This window comes from Cibotium barometz, chromosome 53 (assembly GCF_041138505.1).
Source record: "Cibotium barometz isolate CiBa-2024 chromosome 53, ASM4113850v1, whole genome shotgun sequence".
NCBI lineage: Eukaryota > Viridiplantae > Streptophyta > Polypodiopsida > Cyatheales > Cibotiaceae > Cibotium > Cibotium barometz.
Window position 1 is genome coordinate 22,208,236 of NC_141098.1, and position 25,979 is coordinate 22,234,214.

Genomic DNA, 25,979 nt, shown 5'->3' on the forward strand with positions numbered 1-25,979 from the left:
TGTAACTCGTGAATTTATCTACCAGCACATACGCCAAGCCGTTATTGATGTGGGTACAGAAAATGTAGTACAGGTGGTGATAGATAATGCCTCAAATTGCAGGAGAATGGGAGGGTTGGTGGAGGCAGAGTTTCCTAGGATTGTGTAAGATTCCTCCCTTCAGCTTTTGAGGTGTACAGGTGTAAGAACCTCCCCTTCTGATCTTGTAATTATTCTCCTCTTTGAAATAAAAGAAAGATTCTGTTTTACCCTGTTTTGGTCTAGAGAGAGGTAATCCACAATTGAGATATTTTTGGATATAAAAATCCTCCTAGTGTCTAAAATGGTTTCCCCTGAAACAGAAATTCAAAAAGAACTTTCCAATGTGCATTTGGAATTAATTGAAAAGAAGTATAAAGGACCTTAGCCTAAGGGTCGAGATTTTCAGAAATTTTCGAATTATGCTCCAATTAAGGTTTCTATGGACCAATAGGATCAATCCAAGTGTAGGAGATAAATCCAATTTATAAAAGAAAAACTCCAAAAAATGAGTAAATGCTCACATAAGATGAAGAGTTGACTAAGGACAAGGTTTATTAGTAAAAAACTATGAGTATTACTAAAAAAATGAGATATATTTTTTTTCCGAAAAAAGATCCTTTCATTAGTTATATAAAAACGCTCGTAGGGCTACAAAAGATCCTCTCTTGCTCATAAGAAAGCAGAGCAGAGAACAAAACAAGGCAGCCAAGGAGACTCTCCCTAGGTGTTGAAAAGTACAAGTAACAGTACAAAAAACTGAGGGGCTATATCATATAATAGGAGGGGGAAAGAGCCAAACAGGTGGCCTGTAATGCCAACGGGGGACCCCGCGTGCAGGGTGTAGAAGGAGCCGCTGCGCCAAGTGGTGTGAAAAGCCTGGCGCCGCAAGATCGCCTCATCCGAGTCGCCCCGGATGCGGTCATACTGTCCTCGCAGGGTGTGGATCAACTCCTGCCAAATCCCGCGAACAGTCTCTGCTGGTGGCTCCAGTCTCTCCTCAAAGGCCCTGAAACACCGGACCCTCCAGGTTAACCAGATGGTGAGGCTGCTGAGGAGCTCCCATCGTAAATCCCTCTCCTGTGTCCAGCTGGCGGACGAGAAATCCGGTGAAGGAACAAGGCGAGGCTGGCCCCTAATGAATCTGATGGCCTGGCTGTCCTGCTCCGTCTCATAGTCCATAGCAGGCCCTGACGAAGTCGACCAAGCAGCGGCTCCCCACATATACATATTCTCTAGAGAGAGGGGGGCTAGAATGCGCAGCATCCGCAGCCAAATCTGCTGCGCCTGAGGGCAGTCCCAAAGGCAATGTCTCTGTGTCTCTAGAGGGTGGCCGCATCGGACGCAGGCCGTCGGAAGACCGCTGTAGACAAGGCAGGTGCCAACTGCTGAGCCCCTGTGGGCGACCAGCCCCACTGGAAAGTCGAGATCCTGCGTGCCTGTCGACTAGCCCAGAGCTGGGTCCAAAAATCCTCCAGGAACTCCTGTGAGAGTCCCTGTAGCCGCCAGTGCCCCGATGCATCTGGAGAGACCATCCTCCTCGTCGTCAAAATATGTCGCCCCAACCGAACAGTATATTGGAAAAAAGTGATCTCCGTGGTCTTAGGGGATGCATAAGGATCATGCCACTCGTACTCACCAGGGTCGCACTGGAGCCGGGCCAAGGGGCGCGCTGCATATGCCCATATGTGCCAATTAGGGAGCACATCTGCAGGGTCTGGGTCAATATGCCACTTCCGAGAAGCGGCGGCCACTACCCGTATCCTCTGAAAGATGCACTCTGCAACCAAAGGCGACTCCACCTCCACTCTCTGAAGTCTGCCCTCATCCTGGATCTATAGTAGAGGCATCTGTCATCCTCAGTACAAGCTCGGACAGCAATCAGGATCTCCATCTGTGTAAAGGCTCCCATCCACCGTGGGGCCACTAGCTCGAGAGGCGTGAACCACTCCTCTGTGAGTGCCGCCTGAATGTCATCCCTCATAATCAACCCCTCTTTGAAGTGACTCAGCCTCTCCACCTGGATCTCCTCTGGGAGGCTGCAGAAGGCCTGCCAATCTCCAAAACTACGTGCTGGGCCCGCCGCCAATGGTCCCCAGGCTAGACGAGGCTGAGAACCCAGCATATGACCCTGCTCTGTACGAACCGCTGGGCTCCAGATGAGCGGCTGTCTGGCCCGCTCCTCAACACAAGCAGGAGGTCTCTGAGAGAGCCCCGGTCTCAGCAACTCCCAAGCTCTTAGGATGCTCAAGGCAAATCTGTCCTCCCATCCTCTACTGAGGCCTGTCCTCCTCATCTCTATGAAGATCCATCGTATCTCTGGTGCCCAAGTGCCCCCTGCTGGGGGAGCCCGAGCCTGCAGCCGCTGCAAAAGAAGCTCTTTCCAAGGATCAGCGCCTGGAAGCAGCCCTCGAACAATAAGCTTCCCCAATAAGGCTCTACTCTGATCAACTGGATCTATAATGCCCAAGCCTCCCTGGACCAGCGGAAGTGTAATGACTGCCCAAGCAACCTTTGCCCGAGCTGGCTGACCATCGCGCCCAGACCAAAGAAAGTTCCTGATCAGCCTCTGTACCTGGCTGATGCAAGAGCTCGAGAAGATCCAGTAGGACGTAATATACCACATGGTCGCTAAAAGCACCTGATTTGCCACCGCTACCCTCCCCGCCAAGGATAGCCGAGCTGTACTCCAATACAAAAGCATTCTTCCGAATGCTCAGAAGAAGCGGGGCGATCTGCTGCTCAGGTGACAAATCTAGTCCAATCTGGCATCCCAAATATCGCACTGCTGTGCCGCCAGGAGGAATCCATCTAAATCTCGGGTCTGGGCTCCATGCCGGAGTGGGAGCGCTACTGATCCAAAAGGCCACTGTCTTGCGCCAATTGATCAATGCTCCCGAAGCTGCACTAAAAACCTGAAGCGACTGCTCTGCCCGATGAAGATTGGCCTCCCGGCCATGCAAAAATAAGCCCGTGTCATCAGCAAACTCAGCATCGAGCAGGTCCTCCCCCTGGACTGGGAGCTGGAGTCCTCTCAAACCAACCTCCTCTGCCGCCGTCAGATACATGCTCATAGCGAAGAGAAAAAGAAACGGTGCGAGAGGACACCCCTGACGGACTGATCTGGTCAGCTCAAAACTTGGCCCCCGTCCTGCAATCAGCACCTGGCTCTGAGCTGTGGAATACAGAGCCGCCACCCCTTGAATCCAACCTGGCTCAAAGCCCAGGCGAAGCATAGTGCCCTCTAAGAATCCCCAATCGACTCTATCGTATGCCTTCTCAAAATCGAGAAGCATCACGACCAAGTCCTCACCAAGAAATCTAGCTCGGGCCGTCGACTCCCAGAAGGTGAAGATGTTGTCAAGGATACTACGCTCCTTGACGAATCCTGTCTGGGTAGCATGAATCAACTCCCCCAGGAAGGGCTGGATCCTCAATCTCAAGGCCTTTGCTAAGACCTTGTAGACAGTATTGAGGATCGTAATAGGTCTCGAATGCCGAATATCATTTGATACTCCCTCCCCCTTGGGGATAAGAAAGATCAAGCCCTCTTGAAAAGCTCTATGGCATCACCCCAGTGTCCAAAACATACTGGAAGCCCCTGCGGAGGCTTGGCCCCAAAAGGTCCCAATAGCGCATAAAAAAGGCAGGTGTCAATCCGTCCTCTCCTGGGCAACTATGACGCGGAAGGACCCTCAAGGCCTCAGCAAGCTCAACCTCTGAAAGAGGCCCTCCCAGAACTGTACGCATACGATCTGTGACCCTCCTCTGCACATGGGCCCACACAGTCTGTCTGCAAGCATCCCGAGCCTCAGTGGCTGGCTCCGCTGAAAGCAGGTCTCTATAGAACTCAGTGGCAATGGCTCTGATCTCCTCGGGCTCAGTAGCTACCGATCCGTCCGGCCTCCCAAGCTGGCGGACTCCTGCTCGAGCATGGCGGGGTCCAGTAATCTCAAAAACTCCCCAGTCACTCTTATCACAAAGCTGCGTCCACTGAGAGGCCTGGCGACGATAGTAAAACTCGTGTCTCTGCTCCTCTGCCTCTCTAACCTCCTGGCGTGCCTGGCTCAGCTGGGACGCCACCCACTCACATGCAGGCTGCTGCTCCTGGAGGCGCTGAAGCGAAGCAAGGCTACGTCTCAGCCGATGCTCTCGATCGCGAGTCTCTCCCAGCCGTGTCAAGGCTGCTGCGTGCAGAAAAGAGCTAAGCTCGATGAGTCCCTGGGCACACTGGCCTGCTGCATCCTGGTCAGAGCTCTGACTATCATGCCATATCCTCTCAATGTCCTCAGCGAGACTAGGATCTGTAAGTACCCTCTCTGGGATCCTCAACTGCAAGCTGGTCTCCCGTGTCCTCTCCTCAAGTGTCAAAATAACTGGCGCATGGTCTGAAAAAGAGGTGCCAGCGAGAATGCCAACGGAGCCCCCTCGCTCCCCTAACCAGTTGCCCACATACAAGCGATCAATCCGTGATAGATTAGTCCCTCCCTGCTGGCGATCCGACCGAGAGAAACTAAGACTGTCTTGAGAGCGGGAGAAGGCTTGAAGCTTTCTTGAGGCTTTGGAGGCCTGGCTCTTTCCTCACGGATAGAGACGGAGACCCCATTTGGCATTATAGACCACCTGTGTGGTTGTTCCCCCCCCCCCCCCCCCCTTCTTCTCCTCACATAGCGGCCAGCCAGAGGAGAAGTGTCTCTTCCCTTGTGATCATTTGATTCCCGCCCCATCCATGAGGCAAGTTTGTATCTAGCCCTACGGGGTTGTATCTAGCCTTTTTGGCTGTTTTTTCATTAACTAATAGAAGGATCTTTTTCCCGGGAAAAAAAAGAATGTAATGTACAGTGCTTGTGAGTGATGGCGTTGCAGCAGGGCCTGAATAAAATCCCCCCTCCCTCTCCTCCTGTCATCTTATATGCTTGTGAATATCAGCGGTTTTTTTTAATTAAAAAAATTGCTTTGTGCGAACTAGACTAGTGTCAAATAAGCTAAAACACTAGACATCGGGGTTCCACTCTCTCTATGCAGAAGCTAGAAGCACAATTGAACTTCGCATTGGCAATTTGTGTGTTGGCTGCAGTGTGTGCATGGAGGACATGGCAGGTTGGTACTGAAAGTGCGTTGGGGTGGCTTTTTTTTTTTGGGGTAAATTCAAGAAAATCTCTTAAATAATAGGATTTGTGAGCAACTTCTGTGCGCATTTATGCTCCTATAAATAAGTTGTTCTTCTTTGTTTTGTCTCAAGGTTAAAGAAGAAAGTAACTTTTTTTTTTCTCTCTGAACAGTGCTCCTGTATCATTTGAGAGAAGGTTTAGAAGTACACATCCCCTCCTGTATGACAACCTCAAGAGAGCTATGCCTGGGAAGGTATTTATTTTTGTTTTTGTTTTAGTTTTTTTTGCAAACATGCTGTCCTAATAAAGAAGCAATATAATCATATAACAGAAGTTGAGGAGAGAAACGCATGCTCTTAATTGGGTGGTGTTTACATCAGGTGGGGTGGGATGATGTGATACATTGGATGTGGCCTCTTTTTACTGAACGCTGGACAGAGTGGCGTGTAAAACATTTGCACCTTAGTCCGTGCCCTCTTACAGTTAAGTAAATACACTTCATGTTTTCGGAAGTTGTTTTTATTAACAGGTAGGAGTATCATGCTACCTACTTAGCACTAATCACATTTCTCTTTTCATATATACCCCTTCTCCTCCACCCCCGCCCCCGCCCCCTCGCGGCCACACACACACACGCATGCACACCCCCCAAAAAAGAAAAAACACAAAAAAACCCACCATCTCAACACCACTACAGCTCACATTAGGGTTTCCATGCATTTAGTGCTGCCATCTTGGCTTTTCTCAGTCCTAATGTATTGAAAAAGGAATGCATCGCCATTAGAAGCTTTGACAAGTCCAAATGTAGATAAGGTGCCTTTGAGGGCTGAATTTAAGAACAGATTGTTAGACAATGGGAAAGGTGGTGCTTTATTTTGAACTACTACCAGATGGATTGCCACAAACCCAAAATTAGCCCAAGGACGTGTCAACAGATAGAGCCCTAAGAAAGGGTCTTTTTTTATAGGCAAGGGTAAAGGGTAAGCTACTATTCCAGGTGGTGAAGCTAGAATTGGAATTGCACAAAGGGATGCAAGTAGCGAACGAGGAAACCATTACAAACTTAAAAAGTCAGATCCGCACTATGGAATCCTCGCATGTCTTAGCACTCCAAGAATGCAATTGAACCATAGATGGATTGAGGGCCCAGTTGGAGCAAGAGAAGACTTCCTGGGCTGTGAAAGCACAAGAGTATATTGCTTTACAAGAATCCCACCAAGCTCTGGTCTAGGAAAATGCCACTTTATAGGACCAATTCAGTGTAACCAATGAGGAGAAGCCTAGTTGGACGCTAGAGTGGCCTTTTTGAACAAGTTTGAGGCTGAGGCAAATAAGCTGTTGGCAGAATATTATGCTTCCCTAGGCCCCGCAAATGAAATGAATTCTTAAGTCCAAGTACTTATCACAAAGTGAGAGTTCAATTCACTCAATTGCCGTGCCAAACTGGTGGATTCCTTGTTGTCCAAAGCTGATGCGTTTGATGCTCGGATACAAGGTCTTGTATCTTCTTTTTAGGATTTCTCGGGCTTGATATCTTCAGATAGCTGCTTTGCCCTACAGTATCATCGGGAGGCTGGAGCGTCTCATTTTCTTGATTGATTTATATAGTCGGGAGCTACCACTAACCAATTCTGGTGATTGGTCTACCATGTGGAGCCTGGATGATGTGGCTCGTGTTTTTCAGACACTCCCTTCTTGTGTCAGGCAACCCAGCTCCTTAGCTACATGTATGTCAAAGGTGGTCTTCTACTACCTGACGATATGGATTTCATATGGTTTGTTGGTGATATAGCTCTACAAGCATTCATCTCTGTGGGATCTTTGGAGGAAAGGATCCATGTAGGTATTGAGATTTTCAAAGGCAAAGTGCGGTCCTTCACCGTCGAGACATGGTACGATCCCATTTCCTATGAGAGTATCAAACTTAGGGAATCTTCTTCGTTAGAATACCAATCTAGGAAGTCAGCCACCATTCTTCTCTCACGTCAATCCAGGACTCTTTCTTTGTGAAAACCCTTCTTCAAAACTTTTCATGGAGGAAGCTACACTACCCTCGGGTCGCACTTTATACCTTTTACATCCATCGCTTTCGTGCTTATTTCTCCTTTTTGAAATCTAATCCCTCCTTCATTCCCATTTTAGCTTTTTCAGAATCTAACCTTCCTGTATTTAAGCCCACCACTTTCATTGATGAGCTCTCTTTGGAATGCCTTCCCTTTTGTCCTCCCACTTCCATTTCTTCTTCTTTCCTCTCAGGTCACCTCCTTTTATGAGTCCACCCTTTCTACTTACCGTGAGTCAGCTCCCCAATACCATATTTTTTTAAATTTCGCTTGCCCATTACTTTGCCTAAGTTGGTCGAGTGTTCCAATGATCCTCCTCCAAATGTTAAATAGAATCCTTTGTATGATGGGAAAATAGTCCGTAGAAGATAGTGGTCTAAGTTTGATACTCTCACAGGTCCTGGCCATTCGTTTGAGGAGATTGGAGTGTTTCCAGCAACTACTATCGAAACTACCGGTCCTTTTATACATCATGCCAGTGGTGATCCCTCAGTGAAGTTGGTAGCTCACTTTTGTGGCTTTTTGGCTTTTATATTAAGGGAATATCCAATACTCTACATTAATATCAATGAAGATGTTAGATGTCAGGATGTTGATAGTTTATACTTTCATACACAAGCCATGAGTAGCTACTACAGTCTTCTAGTGGAGCTTATATGCACATTGCAGTATCTCCAAAATGCTCCATCGTACTACTCTGATGAGACTCGAGGTTAAGATAGATGTAGAGCCATGGGCTCATTCCGCAAGCACAAACATGGTTAAGCTTCCAAGTGTTTAATGGGTTGTGTATCGCATAGTTGGAGTGATGGTGCCACCCTCTCCTCCTAATTACAAGCAATACACGATTTCATTTTCACTTGGATAGTGTGCCTCATGGATGTAATGGTCATTTCAAAGGAATAAAGATCTCATATTTTCAATGATTTTTCTGTCAATATTGGATTGAAGATAATATTTTGGATCAAAGGAACTTTGTATTTGATTGATGAATGTTGGATACATTGTTCATAGAATTCCAAAAAGGAATCAAAGATCTCTAAAACTTCTTCATGATTAAGACTTTGATTTGTTTCTTCAATGGTTTTCTGAAGTCCTTGTCTTTAAACTTTGCTATTCTTTATCCTTTGACTTTGTTTTTACTCTCTTTGATTGATCTTCATAAGGAAAACTTGGTTAATTCCATCAAGAATGAGAGTAAACAAGAAAGTAATCATGGGATGTTGAGGGAGAGCAAGAGCTCATGGGCTAGACTTTTGGTTGCGAGGCTCTCTCGTGTGGTATGGTGTGTCAAATGAGCTCATTTCCTCGTCTATATATAGGTTTCCAAGGGAGATGCTAAGGGGTGCATATATCCAAGATGTGACGCGACACTGTTTTGAAAAGGCACCTTTTAAGATCTTCCAAGAACAGTGTATATTTCATTTTTGATTCTTGGTTTCTAAAAATCCGGAGGGACAAAATCTCTTCCTTAGATAAGCTTTGAGATCATTCCTATCCAGCTAGTTGGTGTCGCAATGGTTTCTCCATGCTACCCCGGCTGTTTCTACAATCTTCAGCCTTGCGAGAGCCATTTTGCTCCTCTCGTTGTAAAATTCTCAACAATATATTAAACATTCATCAATCAAATACAAAGTTCCCTTGATCTAAAATATTGTCTTCAATCCAGTATTGATAGAAAAATCATTGGAAATATGAGATCTTTATTCCTTTGAAATGACCATTACATCCATGAGACACACTATCCAAGTGAAAATGAAATGTATTATTTGTAATTGGAGGATAGGGTGACACCGTCACTCCAACTATGCGATACATAACCCATTAAACACTTGGAAGCTTAGCCATGTTTGTGTTTGCAGAATGAGTCCATGGCTCTACATTTATCTCGACCTCGAGTCTCATCAGAGTAGTGTGACGGAGCATTCTGGAGATACTGCAATGTGCATATACACTCCACTAGAAGACTGTAGCGCCTACTCATGGCTTGTGTATGAAAGTACATGTTGGGGTAAAGGCATTATGCCCACCCTTACAGTGTATACTAGTCCATAAGTTTTATAGTACATAGTACACTTAGTACTTTTAATGTACTAAGTGCACTATGTGTACTAGAGCAAATATACATGTGTGATAGGGGAGTCACACACTCATACTGTGAGTTGACTTATCCCCACATATGTCTCTCTCTCTCTCTCCCTTCTTCTCTGTGTATGTCTCCCACATGAAACCCTAATTCTCTCCCTTCAATTGGTATCAGAGCCATGGCGATTGCAACTGCAGCATTTGCTTGAAGAAGCAGGGGTGCGTGCCCACAGGCATTTTTGACGCCAATTGCAAGGGCCACCGGTTTCACCTCTGTAGCTTTCGCTTCACACACCATAACCTCCAATGCAGGGCAACGCGCAGCATTGAAGAGCCACGGGCAGGGCTGCAGCGTTCTTCCCCTTTCTTCATTGGTCGCTGGTCGCCTGTGCGCAGAGCTGTTGAACCAGTCGCAGGCAGGTGGTCAATAAGCGCACGCAGGTGTTGGGCGGATACGCGCATGCAGGCAGGCGGGCGTCCATACTCAGGCGAACACGCCTACGAGCGAGCCGTCGAAGCCAGACTGGGCGAGCACAACCCGCCACCATCTGTGTGCAGCCCGCCAGCTTCGATGAGAGCAGGTGCCTCCTACAGTGCCTCTATAGCGTTGGACTCGTCCATCGCCAAGATACCCCGCCCACGAGTGTTGCCGTGTGTGGGTCTGATTCGCCACTACCTGCCAGCTCATAGAATCAGCGCTGCCTGTCTACGCCAACCTGCACGAATACAGCTGCCCTCTCAATACCTGCACAGCAGCAGCATCATCAGTTCACGAATCAGAGCAATACGACTCCTCCCTTTCTGAAACAAAAATCAGAAATTGCCTGAGGTATTTGCTTCAATTTTGGAATTTGCATTTCCAATCATCAATTGAGCAGGTACAATCATCAATTGAGCAGGTACAGGTCCAAATTGCTCAGATTTTGAGCAAAATTGGCAACAATTAGGTGACATTGGTCACATTCCGCGTCAATTTGCAGGAAATTGGATGTCAAAATTTGGGGCTTTTGATGTAATTGTGCCATTGGGCATTCATACATGCTGTATGATGTGAGCAATCTCACATTTGGGGCAAAATTGCAGGAAATTGGAGTGCAAATCAAAGGGCTTTTGTGCCAATTGGGTTGATTTGCATGCAGGCACTGGCATTTGATGCTTTGGGCAATGTGTTGATGCCTGTCAAGCACTCAATGTGCTTGTAAATCAAGGGGCTTTTATGTATTGGATGTATATGCGGCCAGGGGGAAGCATTGTGAAGACTCTGGATGCCTTCATGTGCATTAATGTACCATGCATGATCAGAAATGATCTTGAAACAAGGGGCTTTTCAAGATTTTGTGCTTGTTGAGCTTGGCAAAGCAGCAAGGAAGACTTTTATGCCTTGAACCCTCAGAAATCCACTTGCAGTCAAGGGGCTTTTGCCCAATTTCTGTCCGGGACTGTTGTATGCAGTGGTGGGGACTGTCAAGGTCTGATTTTCACTCATTTGGACAGCCAGGAGAGCATTTATTGCTACTGTACTTGCTGGTACAGATTTGGTACAACTTTGTACAAGTTTTGGCATGGCTGTACATTGATTTGAGTGAGGAAAAGGCTCATTTTCAGCTGCTGTACTTGCCGGTACAGGTTTGGTACATCATTGGTGAGCACTTAGTACTGTTGTACAGTGTTTTGGAAGGGGAACATAGCACATCTAAGGTGCTGTCATAAATCTGCAGCAACCAGATTTTGGTGATTTTAAAAGAGTTGCATTCGTGCTTCCGCAGTGGGAGATAAACTTTGGGAGAACAACTGTGAGCACTTTGTGTGCTTTTGGTGCAGTGTTTGCACATCTTGCAAGGAGTCAGGCATTGACTGTGTCAAAGGTTGCATATTGCTATGGCAACCACAGGTGAGAGCTCTTCATTGCTTCACATCAAGAAGCTTGAAGGCTCACATAATTATGATATTTGGCAAACCCAGTGCTATAATGTGTTGCTCCAGAAGAAGCAGCACAAGCCCATCAAAGAAAGGGGTGTAATGCCCGCTTCTCTTAATGCTAAAGAATGGGAAGATATGGATGAGCTGGCAAGATCTACCATCATGTTGTTTGTGTCAGACTCTTTACTTTTCAGCATACGTGAAGAGAAGACAGCTTGGGGAATGTGGCAAAGATTGCAGAACTTGTATGCCCAGCAAAGTGCCTCAAGCAAAGTGTATTGGTTGAAGAAACTCATAGGTCTTCAAATGAAGGAAGGGGCGTCTATGACAGCCCATCTAAATGAGTTTAATGGTGTTGTCAGCCAGGTTATCAATCAAAAGTTGGCAATGGACGATGAGTTCAAAGCCACTTTTCTCTTATGCACTTTGCCAGAGAGTTGGGACACATTCAGGACAGCCACTAGCAATTCAAATGCTATGCTGTCATATGCAGATGTGGAGGGTGCTCTTCTTCAAGAGGAGATGAACAGGAAGAACAACTCTGTTGGAAAGTCCAATGCAATGAATGCACGTGGGAGATCCCAGCAAAGGGGTAAAAGCCAAGAACGGGGAAGGAGCAAGTCCTGCTCCAAAAAGGACTTGGAATGCCATTATTGTGGCAAGAAGGGACATATCAAAAAGCAATGCTACAAATGGAAGAATGATCAAAAGGAAAAGGGCAAAGGAAAAGACAAAGACAAAGATGAAGCCAAAGATGCAAAGCCAAAGAGCAAAAGTGGAGTCAAGATTGAAGAAGTCAATGTGTCACATGCAGGTGACAGTGAGGATGAAGTCCTATTCACGTCTTCACTTGATGTCCATTCACTTCTTACAGGAGATGGTCATGGTATGCACTCATGGATCATTGATTCAGGTGCCTCCTTTCATGTCACAGGGTGCAGAGACTTGTTTGTCAGGTATACTACTGGCAATGAAGGAGTAGTTTATTTGGGTGACAACCATGCATGCAAGATTCTTGGCAGAGGTGATGTGAGGCTTGTGTTTTCAGATGGCTCACAGCTTATGCTCCATGATGTCAGGCATGTGCCTGAGATCAAGAAGAACCTGCTTTCTATTGGACAGCTTGATGATGCTGATTATGTTACCACATTTGGTCGTGGAAAGTGGAAGATTTGTAAGGGCTCACTGGTTGTTGCCAGAGGCTCTAAGGTGGACACTCTTTACTTCATGCATGCAGGTGTTTGTCACCATGCTAATGTAAATGCAACCGAGCTGCCGGAAATCTCTATGTGGCATAGCGGGTTTGGACACATGAGTGTCAAAGGAATGGAGCAATTGTCTCGTTTTGGTTACTTGCCTTCTCTAAAGTTTTCAGTTTTGTGAGCATTGTATATATGGCAGGCAACTCCAGTGCCCCCACAAGAAAGCTCTTGGACAGAAAGATGCTTAGTTAGAGCTTGTGCATACAGATGTATGTGAGATGCCTCAGCTTTCTTTGGGAGGGGCAAAATATTTTGTGTCTTTTATTGATGATGCCACACGCAAGGTGTGGGTTTATCCTCTTCGTTTGAAGAGCGATACATTCTCAGTGTTTGAGAAGTTTGTTGCTCTTGTTGAGAATCAAACTGGCAAAACACTGAAGGCTTTGCGTTCCGACAATGGTGGAGAGTATATGTCCAAACAGTTTCAAGACTTTTGTGATGCTGAAGGCATCAAGAGGGATCTCTCTACTCCTTATGATCCTCCACAAAACGGGACAGCAGAGAGGATGAACAGGACCATTCAGGAGAAGGTCCGTTCTATGTTGTCACATGCTACGTTACCTCATGGTTTTTGGGCTGAAGCTGTTATGACAGCCGTTCATCTTATAAACAGGTCACCTAACACAAGGCTTGGTGGGAAAGTGCCAGAGGAAGTATGGACAGGGAAGCCTCCGTCCTACAAGCACTTGAGAGTGTTTGGTTGTGTTGCGTACGTGCACATACGCAGGGAAATACGCACCAAACTTGATCCTAAGTCTCACAAATGCATATTCCTGTGTTTGAAAAACACGAGCCATATCATCCAGGCTCCACATGGTAGACTAATTACCAGAATTGGGTAATGGCAGGTCTTGATCATATAAATCAATCAAGAAAGTGAGGTGACCTTGCATCCGAGCATCAAATGCATCAACTTCGGAAAACAAGGAATCCACCAGTTTGGCACGACGATTGAGGGAATTGACTTGATGATATTGTAGGGTGAAGCAGCTATCTGGAGATATCAAGCCTGAGAAATCTTGAAAAGAAGAACTCTCCCTTTGTGATAAGTACCTCGTGATACTGTAGGGCGAAGCAGCTATCTGGAGATATCAAGCTTGAGAAATCCCGAAAAGAAGAACTCTCCCTTCATTTGCGGGTCCTGGGGAAGCATAATATTCTACCAACAGCTTATTTCAAAGTGGCCACTCTAGCTTCCTATAAAGTGGTATTTTTCTAGACCAGATCTTGGTGGGATTCTTGTAAAGCAATGTACTCCTGTGCTTTCACAGCCAAGGAAGTTTTCTCCTGCTCCAACTGGACCCTCAATCCATCTATGGTCCCATTGCATTCTTGGAGTGCTGAGGCATGCGAGGATTCCATAGTGCGGATCTGACTTTTTAAGTTTGTAATGGGTTCCTGGTTCGCTACTTGCATCTCTTTGTGCAATTCCAATTCCAGCTTCACCATCTGGAAAATATTGCAATTACCCATTTGATCTACGATAGTGTCACTCGCCCACTATCAAAATTTTCTTCATTTAGTTTTTTGTTATTCTTAGCTTCATTTGATTAGTTGAAAACAGTTTTGTACTATTGTGTGTTTATCTAATCTCGCTTAATTTTTAAGCTTAAATGTATTTCAATCTTTTGAAAATTATCCCCTCCCTTGCAACAAACTAGACATTGGCACTATGAAGGCCAAGGTTGCATCCATACGTACGTACCTTATTATAAGGTACGTTTTAGTGTACAGTACGGTACTGTATGGATCCGTACCCCCCCCCCCCCCCCCCGACTGACCTTTGGCCCAAGATCCTCCCGTAGTTATCAATTTTTCACCCCTCGTAGGCGCCCGCTTGTAGCCGCTTATTTATCCACCCGTGGTGATGCTGCCGAGGAAGCACCAAGGGGGGCACGTTTGAGTGTACAGTACGGTACTGTATGGACCCCCCCCCCCCCGGCGACTAACCTTTGGCCCAAGATTGTCCCGTAGTTACCGATTTTTAACCGCTCGTAGGTGCCCGCTTGTAGTCGCTTATTTATCCACCCGTGGCGATGCCGCCGAGGAAGCACAAAGGGGGGGTTTTGAATCCAAGACCCATAGTCACATTGAACGGGAACAGACAGATGAAATGGAGGTCTGTTCTGGAACGGGAACGGGAACCCGAAAAGAAAATGGGCATATATTGCCCAGCCTTTTAGATAGGAGATGCAAGGGCATATATTGCCCAGCCTTTTAGATGCAAGGTCATACTCTACTCTCATATGATATGATATGATCATAGAAAAATACAAAAATTCTCATTTACTAAAAAATTAGACCCGGAATGCCTTTAGCAAAGGATGCACATTTGCGGAACGGGAACAGGAGCGATAGAGGTTATGGAACGCGTTTCCTCGTTCCCAAGGCTATGGAATGGTGTTCCATGTTACTATGCCAAGACCTCTTGGTCCTAGGTAAGCACCTTCACCACTTGAGCTATCATCCCACTGGCAAGTACGTGGCAGTTTTTAAAAAAAATTTGGGCCAAAAAAAAACCCTAGGCCGGCCGCCACCGCCGATTTTAGCTGGCTTATGCAAGTGCGAATATAGCCATTCCTCTCATTGATATAGACATTGCAACGAGAGATGATGATGATGTGGTGGTGGTGCCAGCCGATGCGGTCACCGCCATTGCAGAGCTAGAGGTGAGAGTATGATAGCGAAGGAAACATGTTGACAGATGGAGCTCTCATTTTGGTAATTCTGTTGTTGAATGTTTAGAAATGAATTGTTTTCTAATTCATTTTTCTACATATATATGTACACTATATAGTATATTTTTTATGTTTTTACGGACCTTACGTATTTAACGTACCTCAAAATCTCAACCCGTACCTGAATGCGTACCTTACTGTACCTTTCCACCTTGATGAAGGCCATCTTTACCAAGTACGTGCCCTAGGTGCTTGATATGTAGGTGTTTCCATTATTAATACTCCAGGCCTTTCTTCTCAAATCCATTGTGCTTGCCTTGGCCTTATTTTCAGGAATATTATACATGCTGGTGATTGCTTCTAATGCAAACCTCCCTATGAGTCCCATTGACAATTTGATCGGGTGACTTATGAGGTCAACTACTGATGAAAAGCAAGGTTTCATACAGTTCTATGGCAAGGTAATGAATGGTGGATTTCATTTTTTCCACTACAGGTCATGTTGGGGTTTCCAGGCGTTTAGTGGTGCCATCTTGGATTTTCTTAGTCTTGATGTATTAAATAAGTAATGCATTGCCATTAGAGGCTTTGACAAGTCCAAATGTAGGTAAGGCAACTTTGAGGGCTGAATTTAAGTGTCAGACACTAGACACTGGGTAAGGTGGTGTTTTATCTGCCTTCCGTCGAAGGATATTAGCTCAAGTCCTATACACAGCTGGAGCTCTTGTGTTGCCTGACCACCCCCCCCCCCCCCCCCCCCCCCCCTTCTCTTTGTCGGAATGGGCAGCGGAAATGAGACAAATACCTGTGAGAACAGAAACGCAGAACTGCAGGAGAGAGAAATGCTGTATAAACTCTAATATATACATGAAATCTGGTACAATGGTGTTGGGGGGGGGGGGGGGGGGCTGAGTGCTATATATACTACCAAGGTTTGTTGGTCGGCTAGTATAGAATAGGCCGACAGCCCATGAAAAATGCCCATGACTGGGAAAGGTCCAGTCGGCCAGCACATAGTTGCATTCCGTACCCATACTCATCTGATGTGTACCTTCAGTACTTTCCGTACCACTCCATACGTACCGTACCTCGTACGGATAAGGTCTGCGTACCAAATATGAGGTTCAATGTACAACACTTATTTGGCCCGTTTTTTCATTATTTTAGTGAGTGGTCATTGCTTAGTAGTTAATAGATTAGTTTTCATTTTAGCATTACCATTTTCTTTCATGCTATTATTGTATGGATGCTAGATATTCCTTATTTTACTATATATATATATATATATATATATATATATATATATATATATATAGTAAAAAACGTGAGCGTACTTAAAGTACTTTTCTTGATGTGTACTTTACGTACTTGTACGGTACAGGTACCATACCGCACCGTACCTGAAGTACTCAACCACTATGGGCCAGCATCACACGTGGTCGGCCAGCAAAAGGCTCGTCGGCGAGCACTCAGCGGGCACCTCCTGGTCGGCCAACAAAACTACCGCTGACAGCAGAAAAGAGGCGCCTCCCTACGGGTCCTACAAAACTGGGAATGGACAGAAAAAAATGGAGGGAATTCTAACACGGGCGGGCACACCCACAGCACTGGCCTTGGAACTCCAACCGGAATGAAATCAACCAAATCATAAGACTCCAGGACAGATTCCATCATTACCTTCCAGATGCCATAGTTGTTCCTATCCAACTGTTGGTCCACCTAGGACGTCGGGAGGGTGGGGATCTTCACATGCTTTTATGCCATCTGGAGCAAATCTGCCATCTCGGGGGTCAGGAGGTCTTGTGAAGGAAGGGGTGGGAAAAAAAATGAAGAAGAGGCTGCAACTGCTATGCAAGGTGGCTGTCCAGCAATGATGCCCACCTTCTACCTGCTTCTCCACATCCCAAACAGCCCAAAATCATTCCAATCAGCACCAATCGCTGCTGTCCCAAATGCTCTCACTATCTCCAAGCTTCAAGCCACCTAGGGCTCTGATACCATGTCGGAATGGACAACGGAAATGAGACAAACACCTGTGAGAACAGAAACGCAGAACAGTAGGAGAGAGAAATGCTGTATAAACTCTACTATATACACGAAATCCGGTACAATGGTGTGTGGGGGGGCTGAGTGCTATATATACTACCAAGGGCTGCTGGTCGGCTAGTATACAACAGGCCGACAACCCATGGAAAATACGCATGACTCGGAAAGGTCCAGTCGGCCGGCATCACACCTAGTCGGCCAGCAAAAGGCTGGTCGACCAACACTCAATAAGCATAAGCCAATCATTGGCATCATTCATTCAGCATAATTCTTTATGCTATATTAGCGGACATGCAAATTTCACATTGTGAAGTTTTCGTCCAAGTTGCAGCCAGTTGATATTGTGTTAATTCTTTCTATCTTTAGTGGTGCATATGCCCTATCAACCACCTTTTTGCTGTAATAATTCTTTCTCTTTGTTATGATCCTTAGTGCTAGGCTTCATTATGGTTGAGTCTGCCTTGTATCTCCAGAGCACTGACAGAAACTCAGTACACAGACCTTTGTATGAATGTATGCTCTTATGTGTGTTTGTGTGTGTGTGTGCGCGTGTGCGTGGGGTGTGTGTGTGTGGGAGCATGTCTCGATACCAAGTTCTACACCCACTATTGGGCGTTGATGACGTTAGTGTGGATGTCATAGTAATGCACTATGGAGTTGATTGTTTGTTGTCTTGTGGATGACTACCATGAGGTTATAAATTGCACTTTCTTATAAGGTCAATTTGGGCATGTTCTTGGATTCATTTAGGTATATATTCATCATTGTAGAAGGCTGCATTCTTCCGATGGATCTGTGCACCTCCTTGGAACTATGCTTCTGATTCCACTCCATGGCTTTGCATCTGTTCCAACGTTGTCCCCTTACATGTATACCCTTGTCCCTGAACACACTGACTTATGATTGATGGCTGAGGTTGTTCAAGGCACCTACTAAAGTTGCACCTCTTGTTCCCGGGAAACCACTAAGGTACTCCTTTGAGGACCTAACTTCCATGGGCTAAATGTTGAGGAACAGAGGAGAGAGAAGAAGAGAGAGAGAGTTAGTGTTAGGTTTTTTGTATTTATATGATACAAAAAGGTGACATGAAAGAATGTACATAATCTAGGCCCTTGGTCAACCCCTTAGGAGTGACATCTAGCCCCTACATGTATGGAGTGGTCTGCAATAGGCGAAGTTGGAGGAAAGCATTCTCTGGGGATATGTACTTAGAACCAGTACATCATTAAACTCTCCGATAAGTTCCAAAGGCCTAGTAACAGGCATGATCAGTTCCGGCAGGTGACCTGCCCTTGTGTTAAGGGAAAGGGATAGCAAGCATGGGGACAATTGTCGAGTAGATGCTTAGTTCTTCAGCTCTTCTCTCTCCTCTGTCTTAATCATATTTAATTAGCATCTTGTTCTTAATCAGGCTTAGGGTTGTGGATCAGTTCAGCAAGGCTTCCGTGCATGCAACACCGGTTTTCTTTGCACCACGGCACCACGGCTTCTCTTCTGACATGGACCCCTTGGTGGGTGTCATTGGTTTTCCAGTTACTATTTGCTTCCCCGAGCTCCCAAAGGAGTACATGGAGCTCCTACTAGCGATTGGCCGCACCTTGGGACAGGTGATTGAGTCCCCTCCTTCAGCCGCCTTGGTCAAAGCCAGGGCCGTGGGGCTTCCATCACTCTGCGTCCTCTTGTCCTCACTGGAGAACCGCCTTCAGGAGGTGGCTGTTCCTTGTCTCGACGAGCCCTTCCTCCCTTAGCATGTGGAGTACTCGGGGCTTCTGGGTTATTGTTTCATCTGCAGGCAGATGGGCTGGATGTCACTCCACTCCCACTCAGGCACCTAGACCTCAAGTGGCTACGACTCTAGGAGCGGAGACCCCGCCCAACTCCTATCCCCTCAGCAGCCTGCCTTGGCCTCCTGAGGCCCTATAGGAACAGAGGATTGAGTACAGATATCATGTGAGCACTTGCTTTTGGACTCAGATAAGTGATTGAGTTTCAAGAGAGTTCTTTGTAGTGTTCGGACCTACTCTCCTAGGGTCGGTCTATAAGATCCTCGCTAAGGCAATCGGTAGTTGCCTGCAGCCTTATCTCCCGGACTTGATCCATGCGACCCAGAACAGCTTTATCCAACATCGGAGCATCTTGGATAACATATTCACTTTCTGGGAGGTGACAATGTTCCACTAGGCTCAGAGGCGAGGATCTTGCTGTGCTTATTCTTGACTCTGAGAAGGCCTACGACAGAATGGATTGGGCCTTCTTGGTGGGAACTGCAATAGTGTGTCACTCGCACACTTTCAAGATTTTATTCATTTTTTTTTTGTTATTGTTAGCTTTTTTTTTTTTTAAATTAGTTGAAAATAGTTTTGTATTATTGCGTGTTTATCTAATCTCTCTTAATTTTAAAGATTGAATGTATTTCAATCTTATAAAAATTATCCCCCCTGCAACAAACTAGGCATTGGCACTATGAAGGCCATCCTTACCAACTACGTGCCCTGGGTGCTTTATATGGAGGTGCTTACATGACCAATACTCCAGGCCTGTTTTCTCAATTCTGAACAGGAATCCATTGTGCTTGCCTCTGCCTTATTCAGGAATATTATACATGCTGATGATTGCTTCTAATGCAAACCTCCCTACCAGCCCCATTGTGACAATCTGACCAGCTGACTTATGAGGTCAAATACTGATGATAAGCAATGAAAAGGTTTCATGCAGTTGTCTGTCAAGGAGATCAATAATGAATGATGGGTTTCATTTTTGCAGGATCCAGTAACGGAAATTCCAGTCACACAAAGTTGGCCTGATGAACCTCTTCTTTTGTATGTATTTTCTTTCTCGTGCGTTGAAAGCATATTTGTACTTCAAAACATATCAAAATCATAAAGCAACCATTTGGCAGCAAGTGCTTTGTGCATGGGTTGGAAATTCAGTAAATGCTTTTTCCTCATTTTACCACGTTCCTTATCTGCACTGTGGTGTTTAATCAGGTATGGCTTCAGCAAAGAAGTTGTGGAGTGCCCTTGTATGTGTGATGTTTTACTTGCCATTTATGTTTTTCTTGAGAAATGTGGTGTCCTAATTTTGTTGTTTGGTGCCTGGGTTATCCAAGAAACAGTCTAATGGCTGCTTTTTTTTTTTTTAATACCCAGCCTATTGGCCTTGCAATGTACATGTTTGTGGATTTTGGTTTTGGGAATCAAACATAGACTCTCACATTTGGGGACTCGGTTCTCAACACTCAAATTCTCCCGAGCTGGTAGCTTTTCTCAGTGAATCCAACACCCCTCCAATTTTTATCGGGCTGAGCTCCATTGGAAGGTGCGGTGCTTTTTAAATCTGACAAGTTCGTCCTTGAATGAATGCATGTTGTGTTTGTTGGAGATTAGGTTCTCAAACAACATATAAATTATCAATCAATAATCTTTATTTCTCTTTGCCTTAAAAATGAGTATGCCCCCAATCCGGCTTTAGAATTCAGTCTCCTCCTTTTATGCCCCAAGTTGAGTTCCTGATAATAAGTCAAAATTTCAACCACTCTTCTATCTCGACCCATATTTCGGAGGGTTAGGGGGAGCGGAGAGCCCTATACCTTCCCTTAGGCGGAATACAACCCTCACGTGAGGAGGTGCCCATCTCAAGCAACATGCTGAGATTGAACCTGAGACCTCTGGCTCCAGAGTTCATCGACTACCAACTCGATTACATGCCACGGACAACTTAATTTTCTATAGGAACATAATCTTACAATAATTCTATACTCTAGTGGATAGACTTCCTTCTCATCTATCCTTAAGAAAATGAAATTGTAGCACAGTTTTTTTTCTCCCAAGTAATTGTAATGCGCATTTTTTGTGTGTTATGCATGAGATTGAGACTGAAGAGCACCCCATCCTTCGATGCCCAACATATTATGAGATTAAATGCTTCTCTCACTGCCTATTTAGAGAGGGATTTGGTCTGTGTCATGCCACAGAGGATGAGTACCAAATGTACGTGGCCCTCTTCTGCATGAGAAATGAGGGACACAGAGACCAACGCATGAAGGGACAAAGAGGCAAGAAGGACAAAGCTAGTGTGGGGAGGAGGAGACCAGTGCACAATATCAAGGCACACATAGAGATATTGCAGCCACAGGGAGTTTCCATCCTGACAATCCAAATGCTAGCTGCTCCTAGATACCTTCAGATGATGACACACAGAACACATCAAAGGCTCAAAGCCCAGTAGAAGAGACCACCTTCCATGAGATGCCATTCTAAGACACTTCTCCTTCGGGAAGAGAATCATTTCCAATCATATCAGGATCTATGAGTTTGAACTTTGGATCCTCATCATTTCCATGACTAGACGAGGTCTTGAGATGACGTTGCAACCCTATCAGCCTTTGACATGTCACGACTTCTTTGTGAATTGGTGGATCCTCTCGTGGACACCAGTTTCCATTTTTTTTTTCTAACTAGCCTTAGGCCCAAAATCCTCCTGTAGTTACTGTTTTTCACCGCCCGCAGGCGCCTGCCCAGGTGCTTTTTATCCGCCTGTAGGTGACGCTGCAGAGGAAGCGGCTTGTGGGGTTTTGAACCCAAGACCTCCTGGTCCTAGGCAAACACATTCACCACTTGGTTTATCACCTCATTGGCCACAGTTTCCATTTTCATTGTGCTTTGTTTAGGTTATAGGGGATGCCCTATGCATCTCCCAACATAGTACTCACAGATATCGTATCATCATTGGTCTCTTGGGCTGTTTCAGCCCTCCAAAGACGTTAATCAATCTTTCTCTCTCCATACTCTCGTTTCAGTTTAGAGTCTATCCTTTCTTCTCCTCTCATAAGGTGACATTCTCTTTTATGTGCTCCTCTGTGTGTGTGTGTGTGTGTGTGTGTGTGTGTGTGTGGTGTGTGTGTGAGAGAGAAGGGAGTGTATGACTCTGGTGGAGTGTGCGTGTGTGTGTGTGTGTGTGTGTGTGTGTGTGTGTGAGAGAGAGAGAGAGAGAGCACCCTGCCGCCTGCCTTCAAGACGTCGACAGAGGATACCCGCTGCAAGCTCTGCCCTGCTAAACGCGGCCTGCAGCATCCGACCATCGTCTCCCAGACTGACGCTCATCATCCTCCCTGCTCCTCGTCTGTCTGTCGCACCTGTGCTGCCCTCTTTCACTGTTTACGCTTCTGTTTTCTGCTTCGCAGTTTTTTGTTCCAGTTTTTCTCCTTTTCTGTTCTGCACTCTGACCGCCAAATAGCCCTCAATCTTCCTCCCCTATCTGTCCACGTACCTGCGTATCCACTTCTGCTGATTCTGCCCTCTGCTTGAATTCTCTGTCAATATCTCATCTGCCTCCTTTGACAACCTTTCTCTCCTTTTCCTGCGTGCTTTGATTATGGCTCAAGGAATGGACGTCTGTACATATGCCAGGAAAGAAAGAAATACAGATGCGAAACGTCGCTTATCAGAGCCTCCTTTGTTGCAGGAAGAATCTACATCAGAAGCTCAATATGTATATGACACTCTTAAAGATGACTTCCAGCAGTCTCGCCAAGAATGGGGCAAACCCATTCCAGAGGTCACCTATAAGTTGAAATTGCCGTCCATTGTGAATCCCCTCGGGAAGCTGTCTCAAACTGCGGTCATAATATTCTTTCCAGGAAGAATTCCCGCAGCCAGTGATGTTGCACAATGGATCAAATCCATCCTTGGAGGATGCTTTGTAGAAGGAGTATACTTTGCTTCCAGAGGTTTTTATGAGGTGCATCTATCAGATGCTTCATGCAAACAGAGGCTTCTTGAGTTTTCTCCGCTGTTTTATGGGAGGCAAATGGTGCATGCTATGCCCTGGTCCCCCAACAAGGATTACCAAAGCCTGATACGGCACCACTGCCCAGTATGGGTTGAGGTTGCAAACTTTCCGGATTATATGCGTGAAGAGTTGCCTGGCCTGGCTGCCACTTTGGGACAGGTTATTTGTCCTCCACGCCCCATGGGAAACCGTAACAGATTCTGTATACTTTGGGACACTGATATACCTACCCCTCCTTCTATTGCAGTCGAAGTTGAGGGGGTGCAATTGGGCAAAAAGTATTTTGAATTGAAGTGGGGTGTGTTTGCAGGTACTTGTTTTACCTGTCACAAGTTTGGGCATCTAGCTTCTGAATGCCCGATGGTTCTCCATCAGCCCCCTCCAAATGCTTTGCCACCTCAGCCCCGGGAAAAGAATGAGAATTTGCAAGCTAAGGCAGCAAATACAAATGCAGCCAAGAATGCAAAATCAGCTAATCAGGTGCACTTGCTTGTTGGAAAAGGAAAAGATAAAGGGAAAGAGAAGCTGAATGAATCTGTGGGAATTGATCAGGATGGTTTCCAACAACCTAAGAAGGTAGTTGTTCTGAAGCAACGCCCTCTTCAATCTCGTCAACGGGATGCTTCTTCTCCTTCGCCAGGACAGACTTCTACTTCAGCCTCCGCCCCTGTCCTTCAAAATTGGGTGGGGGTCTTGAAGAAAGGCATCCCCATATGTGATTCAGAGGAGGGGGAAAATGCTATGTCCTACATGAGTAGTGAAGGCATGCAGCCTATGGAGGCAGAGGCTTAGCCTCTTTGAAGTTCTCCTTTCATCCTCACTTTTTTGTACATACCCCTTTTATGCTTCAAACACTTAAGTGCTTTACATATAATGTACAGAGCCTCTGCAATGTTTCAAAGTGGAGGCTTCTATGGAATTATGTACATAAAATGCAGCCAGATATTGTTTGTTTGCAAGAGCACAATCAGCACTCCATGGCTGGACATCATGGCTTTTTGCATGGTTATGATATATATTATGCTGGTACCGCTACCTATTCAGGTGTATGCATACTGGTGAGACATGAGTTGGAGCCTCAGTTGGCCTTCAATGACAGCAGTGGCAGATGGATTGTCATACAATGTAATGTCAATGGTGATATTTTTGAGTTTGCATCAGTGTATGCCTCCCAGACCTCGGCCATGAGGGCCACATTGTGGGACTCTATATGTAGATATCCATGGAGATCCAATGCATTCATCTGTGGGGATTTTAATAATTCCCCTCTGCCTAGGGATAACACCACAAAACGGTCTCATATGCTATCTTTGGAAAGGCAGAAATGGGATGACATGCTTCTCTCTGTGCAGGCTGAAGATTTATGGCTACTTCTTCAAGGGTCGGTCCCTGGATATACCTTTCACCATAATGCACTTACCACATATTGGGCAAGGCTGGACAGATGGTATCTGTTTTATCCACAACAATTTGCAGATTTCAGCCCTCATCTACTGATAGATTTCTCATTGGGATTGTCAGACCATGCTCCATTGTGGATGAATTTACAGCTTGGCATGCCTCTGGATGATTTGCCACTTTTCCCGAGTAGATTGTTGCATGTTAACAGCGCATATTTTCAGCACATATATTTCCGGCAGATGATTAAATTTGCTATTCATCCTTTGCTATTGCATGCCCAGGAGGACATGAATTTTGCTTGGGACAGCTTTGTCTCTCGTATGCAAAATGTCATTAGGGAGTATGGCAAGTGGCATATGACTGAATGGAGGAATGAGATTAGGGGGGCAAAAGAGACAGTGCAACAATTGACTGAGTTTTCCCAATCTAGGCCACTTACGGATTCAGAAAAGGATTACCTATCACGTGCTCAATCAAAACTTTCTGCTAATGATAAGAGGAAATTGCACAAATGGCAGATAAGGGCGAGAATGAAGCCCCTCATGGACAAGGGCTGCTCATCAAAAGCTTTCTTTCAGGGATTGCATGCTACTCGAAAGAAAAACTCATGCTTGAGGGTTAGGAAGTTGGATGGTTCTTGGACTCATTCTTTTTTGGATCTCCAAGATGAATGCCACAACTATTTTCAGAAATTATTCTCTGCTCCTCCTTTCCCATCTAATCAAGTGATTGATGCAAGGACTGAGTTACTCCAATATGTTTCTGCAATAGTTGAGCCGGATAATGCTCTTGCTTTGGAGAGACCTTTTACTCACACAGAACTGGATAATGCATTGTTCCACCTCGGTAAATATAAGTCCCCTGGCTGGGATGGCCTTACGGTGGAATTCTACATTTCTTTTTGGGATGATTTGAAAGAGGTCCTCTTGAGAATGATCAATGTGGCATGGCAAGAAAATCAGTTGCTGCATTCTTGGAAACATGGCATAGTCAAGCTTGTGCCCAAAAACCATCTGTGTGATCACATATTTGATTGGAGGCCTATTACATTGATGCCGGTAATTTACAAACTTATTGCCAAAATGTTAGTGCATAGGCTTCATGGTATACTCCCTGTGTGTGTGCAAAACACCACAACCACTGATGGCTTCTGATCATACACACCTTAGCTTTGGTATATGAAGTGTTTTTCAACACCAACCTGATCAAACTTCATCTCTACATATACTCTTACTTTCTTTGGCCAAAATTTGAGAAGTGTTTATTGTGACCACTTGCAGTACTCAATGCCATTCAGAGACATCTTTTGACAACAGATGGAAACTTGTGGAGATTGTGGACTCATACTCTAACAAGGGGTTGTTTTTGAAGGCGGATAATTTTTTTGAGATGCATTACAGATGCACAATGTAGCCATGGACATGGCTGTCCAGGCTAGATGCACAATGTTTTCAAGGATCCCTCTAGGTGAAGAGGAAACTCTTCAACTTGCTAGTTTGCACTACAGTCATGTATGTGGTTCCATTTTGGGGGCTGGAGCTTTTAGGGAGGATTGGCAAGGATAGAAAGACTACAATTTATTGGGAATATGCCCTTGGCACCATA

General features: G+C 45.5%; 1 protein-coding gene across 2 annotated transcripts in view; it reads left to right on the forward strand.

The window, feature by feature from the left end:
* LOC147608410 (UDP-Glycosyltransferase superfamily protein) overlaps positions 1-25,979 on the forward strand; it is a 93,382-nt gene that overhangs the window by 56,494 nt on the left and 10,909 nt on the right. For both annotated transcript variants that reach the window (XM_086789529.1, XM_086789530.1), the window contains exons 6-10: positions 5,301-5,382; positions 5,510-5,611; positions 19,947-20,002; positions 20,171-20,205; positions 20,333-20,501. In XM_086789529.1, the coding sequence (XP_086645655.1) occupies positions 5,301-5,382; positions 5,510-5,611; positions 19,947-20,002; positions 20,171-20,205; positions 20,333-20,501 (444 nt within the window). The remainder of the gene's footprint in view (positions 1-5,300; positions 5,383-5,509; positions 5,612-19,946; positions 20,003-20,170; positions 20,206-20,332; positions 20,502-25,979) is intronic.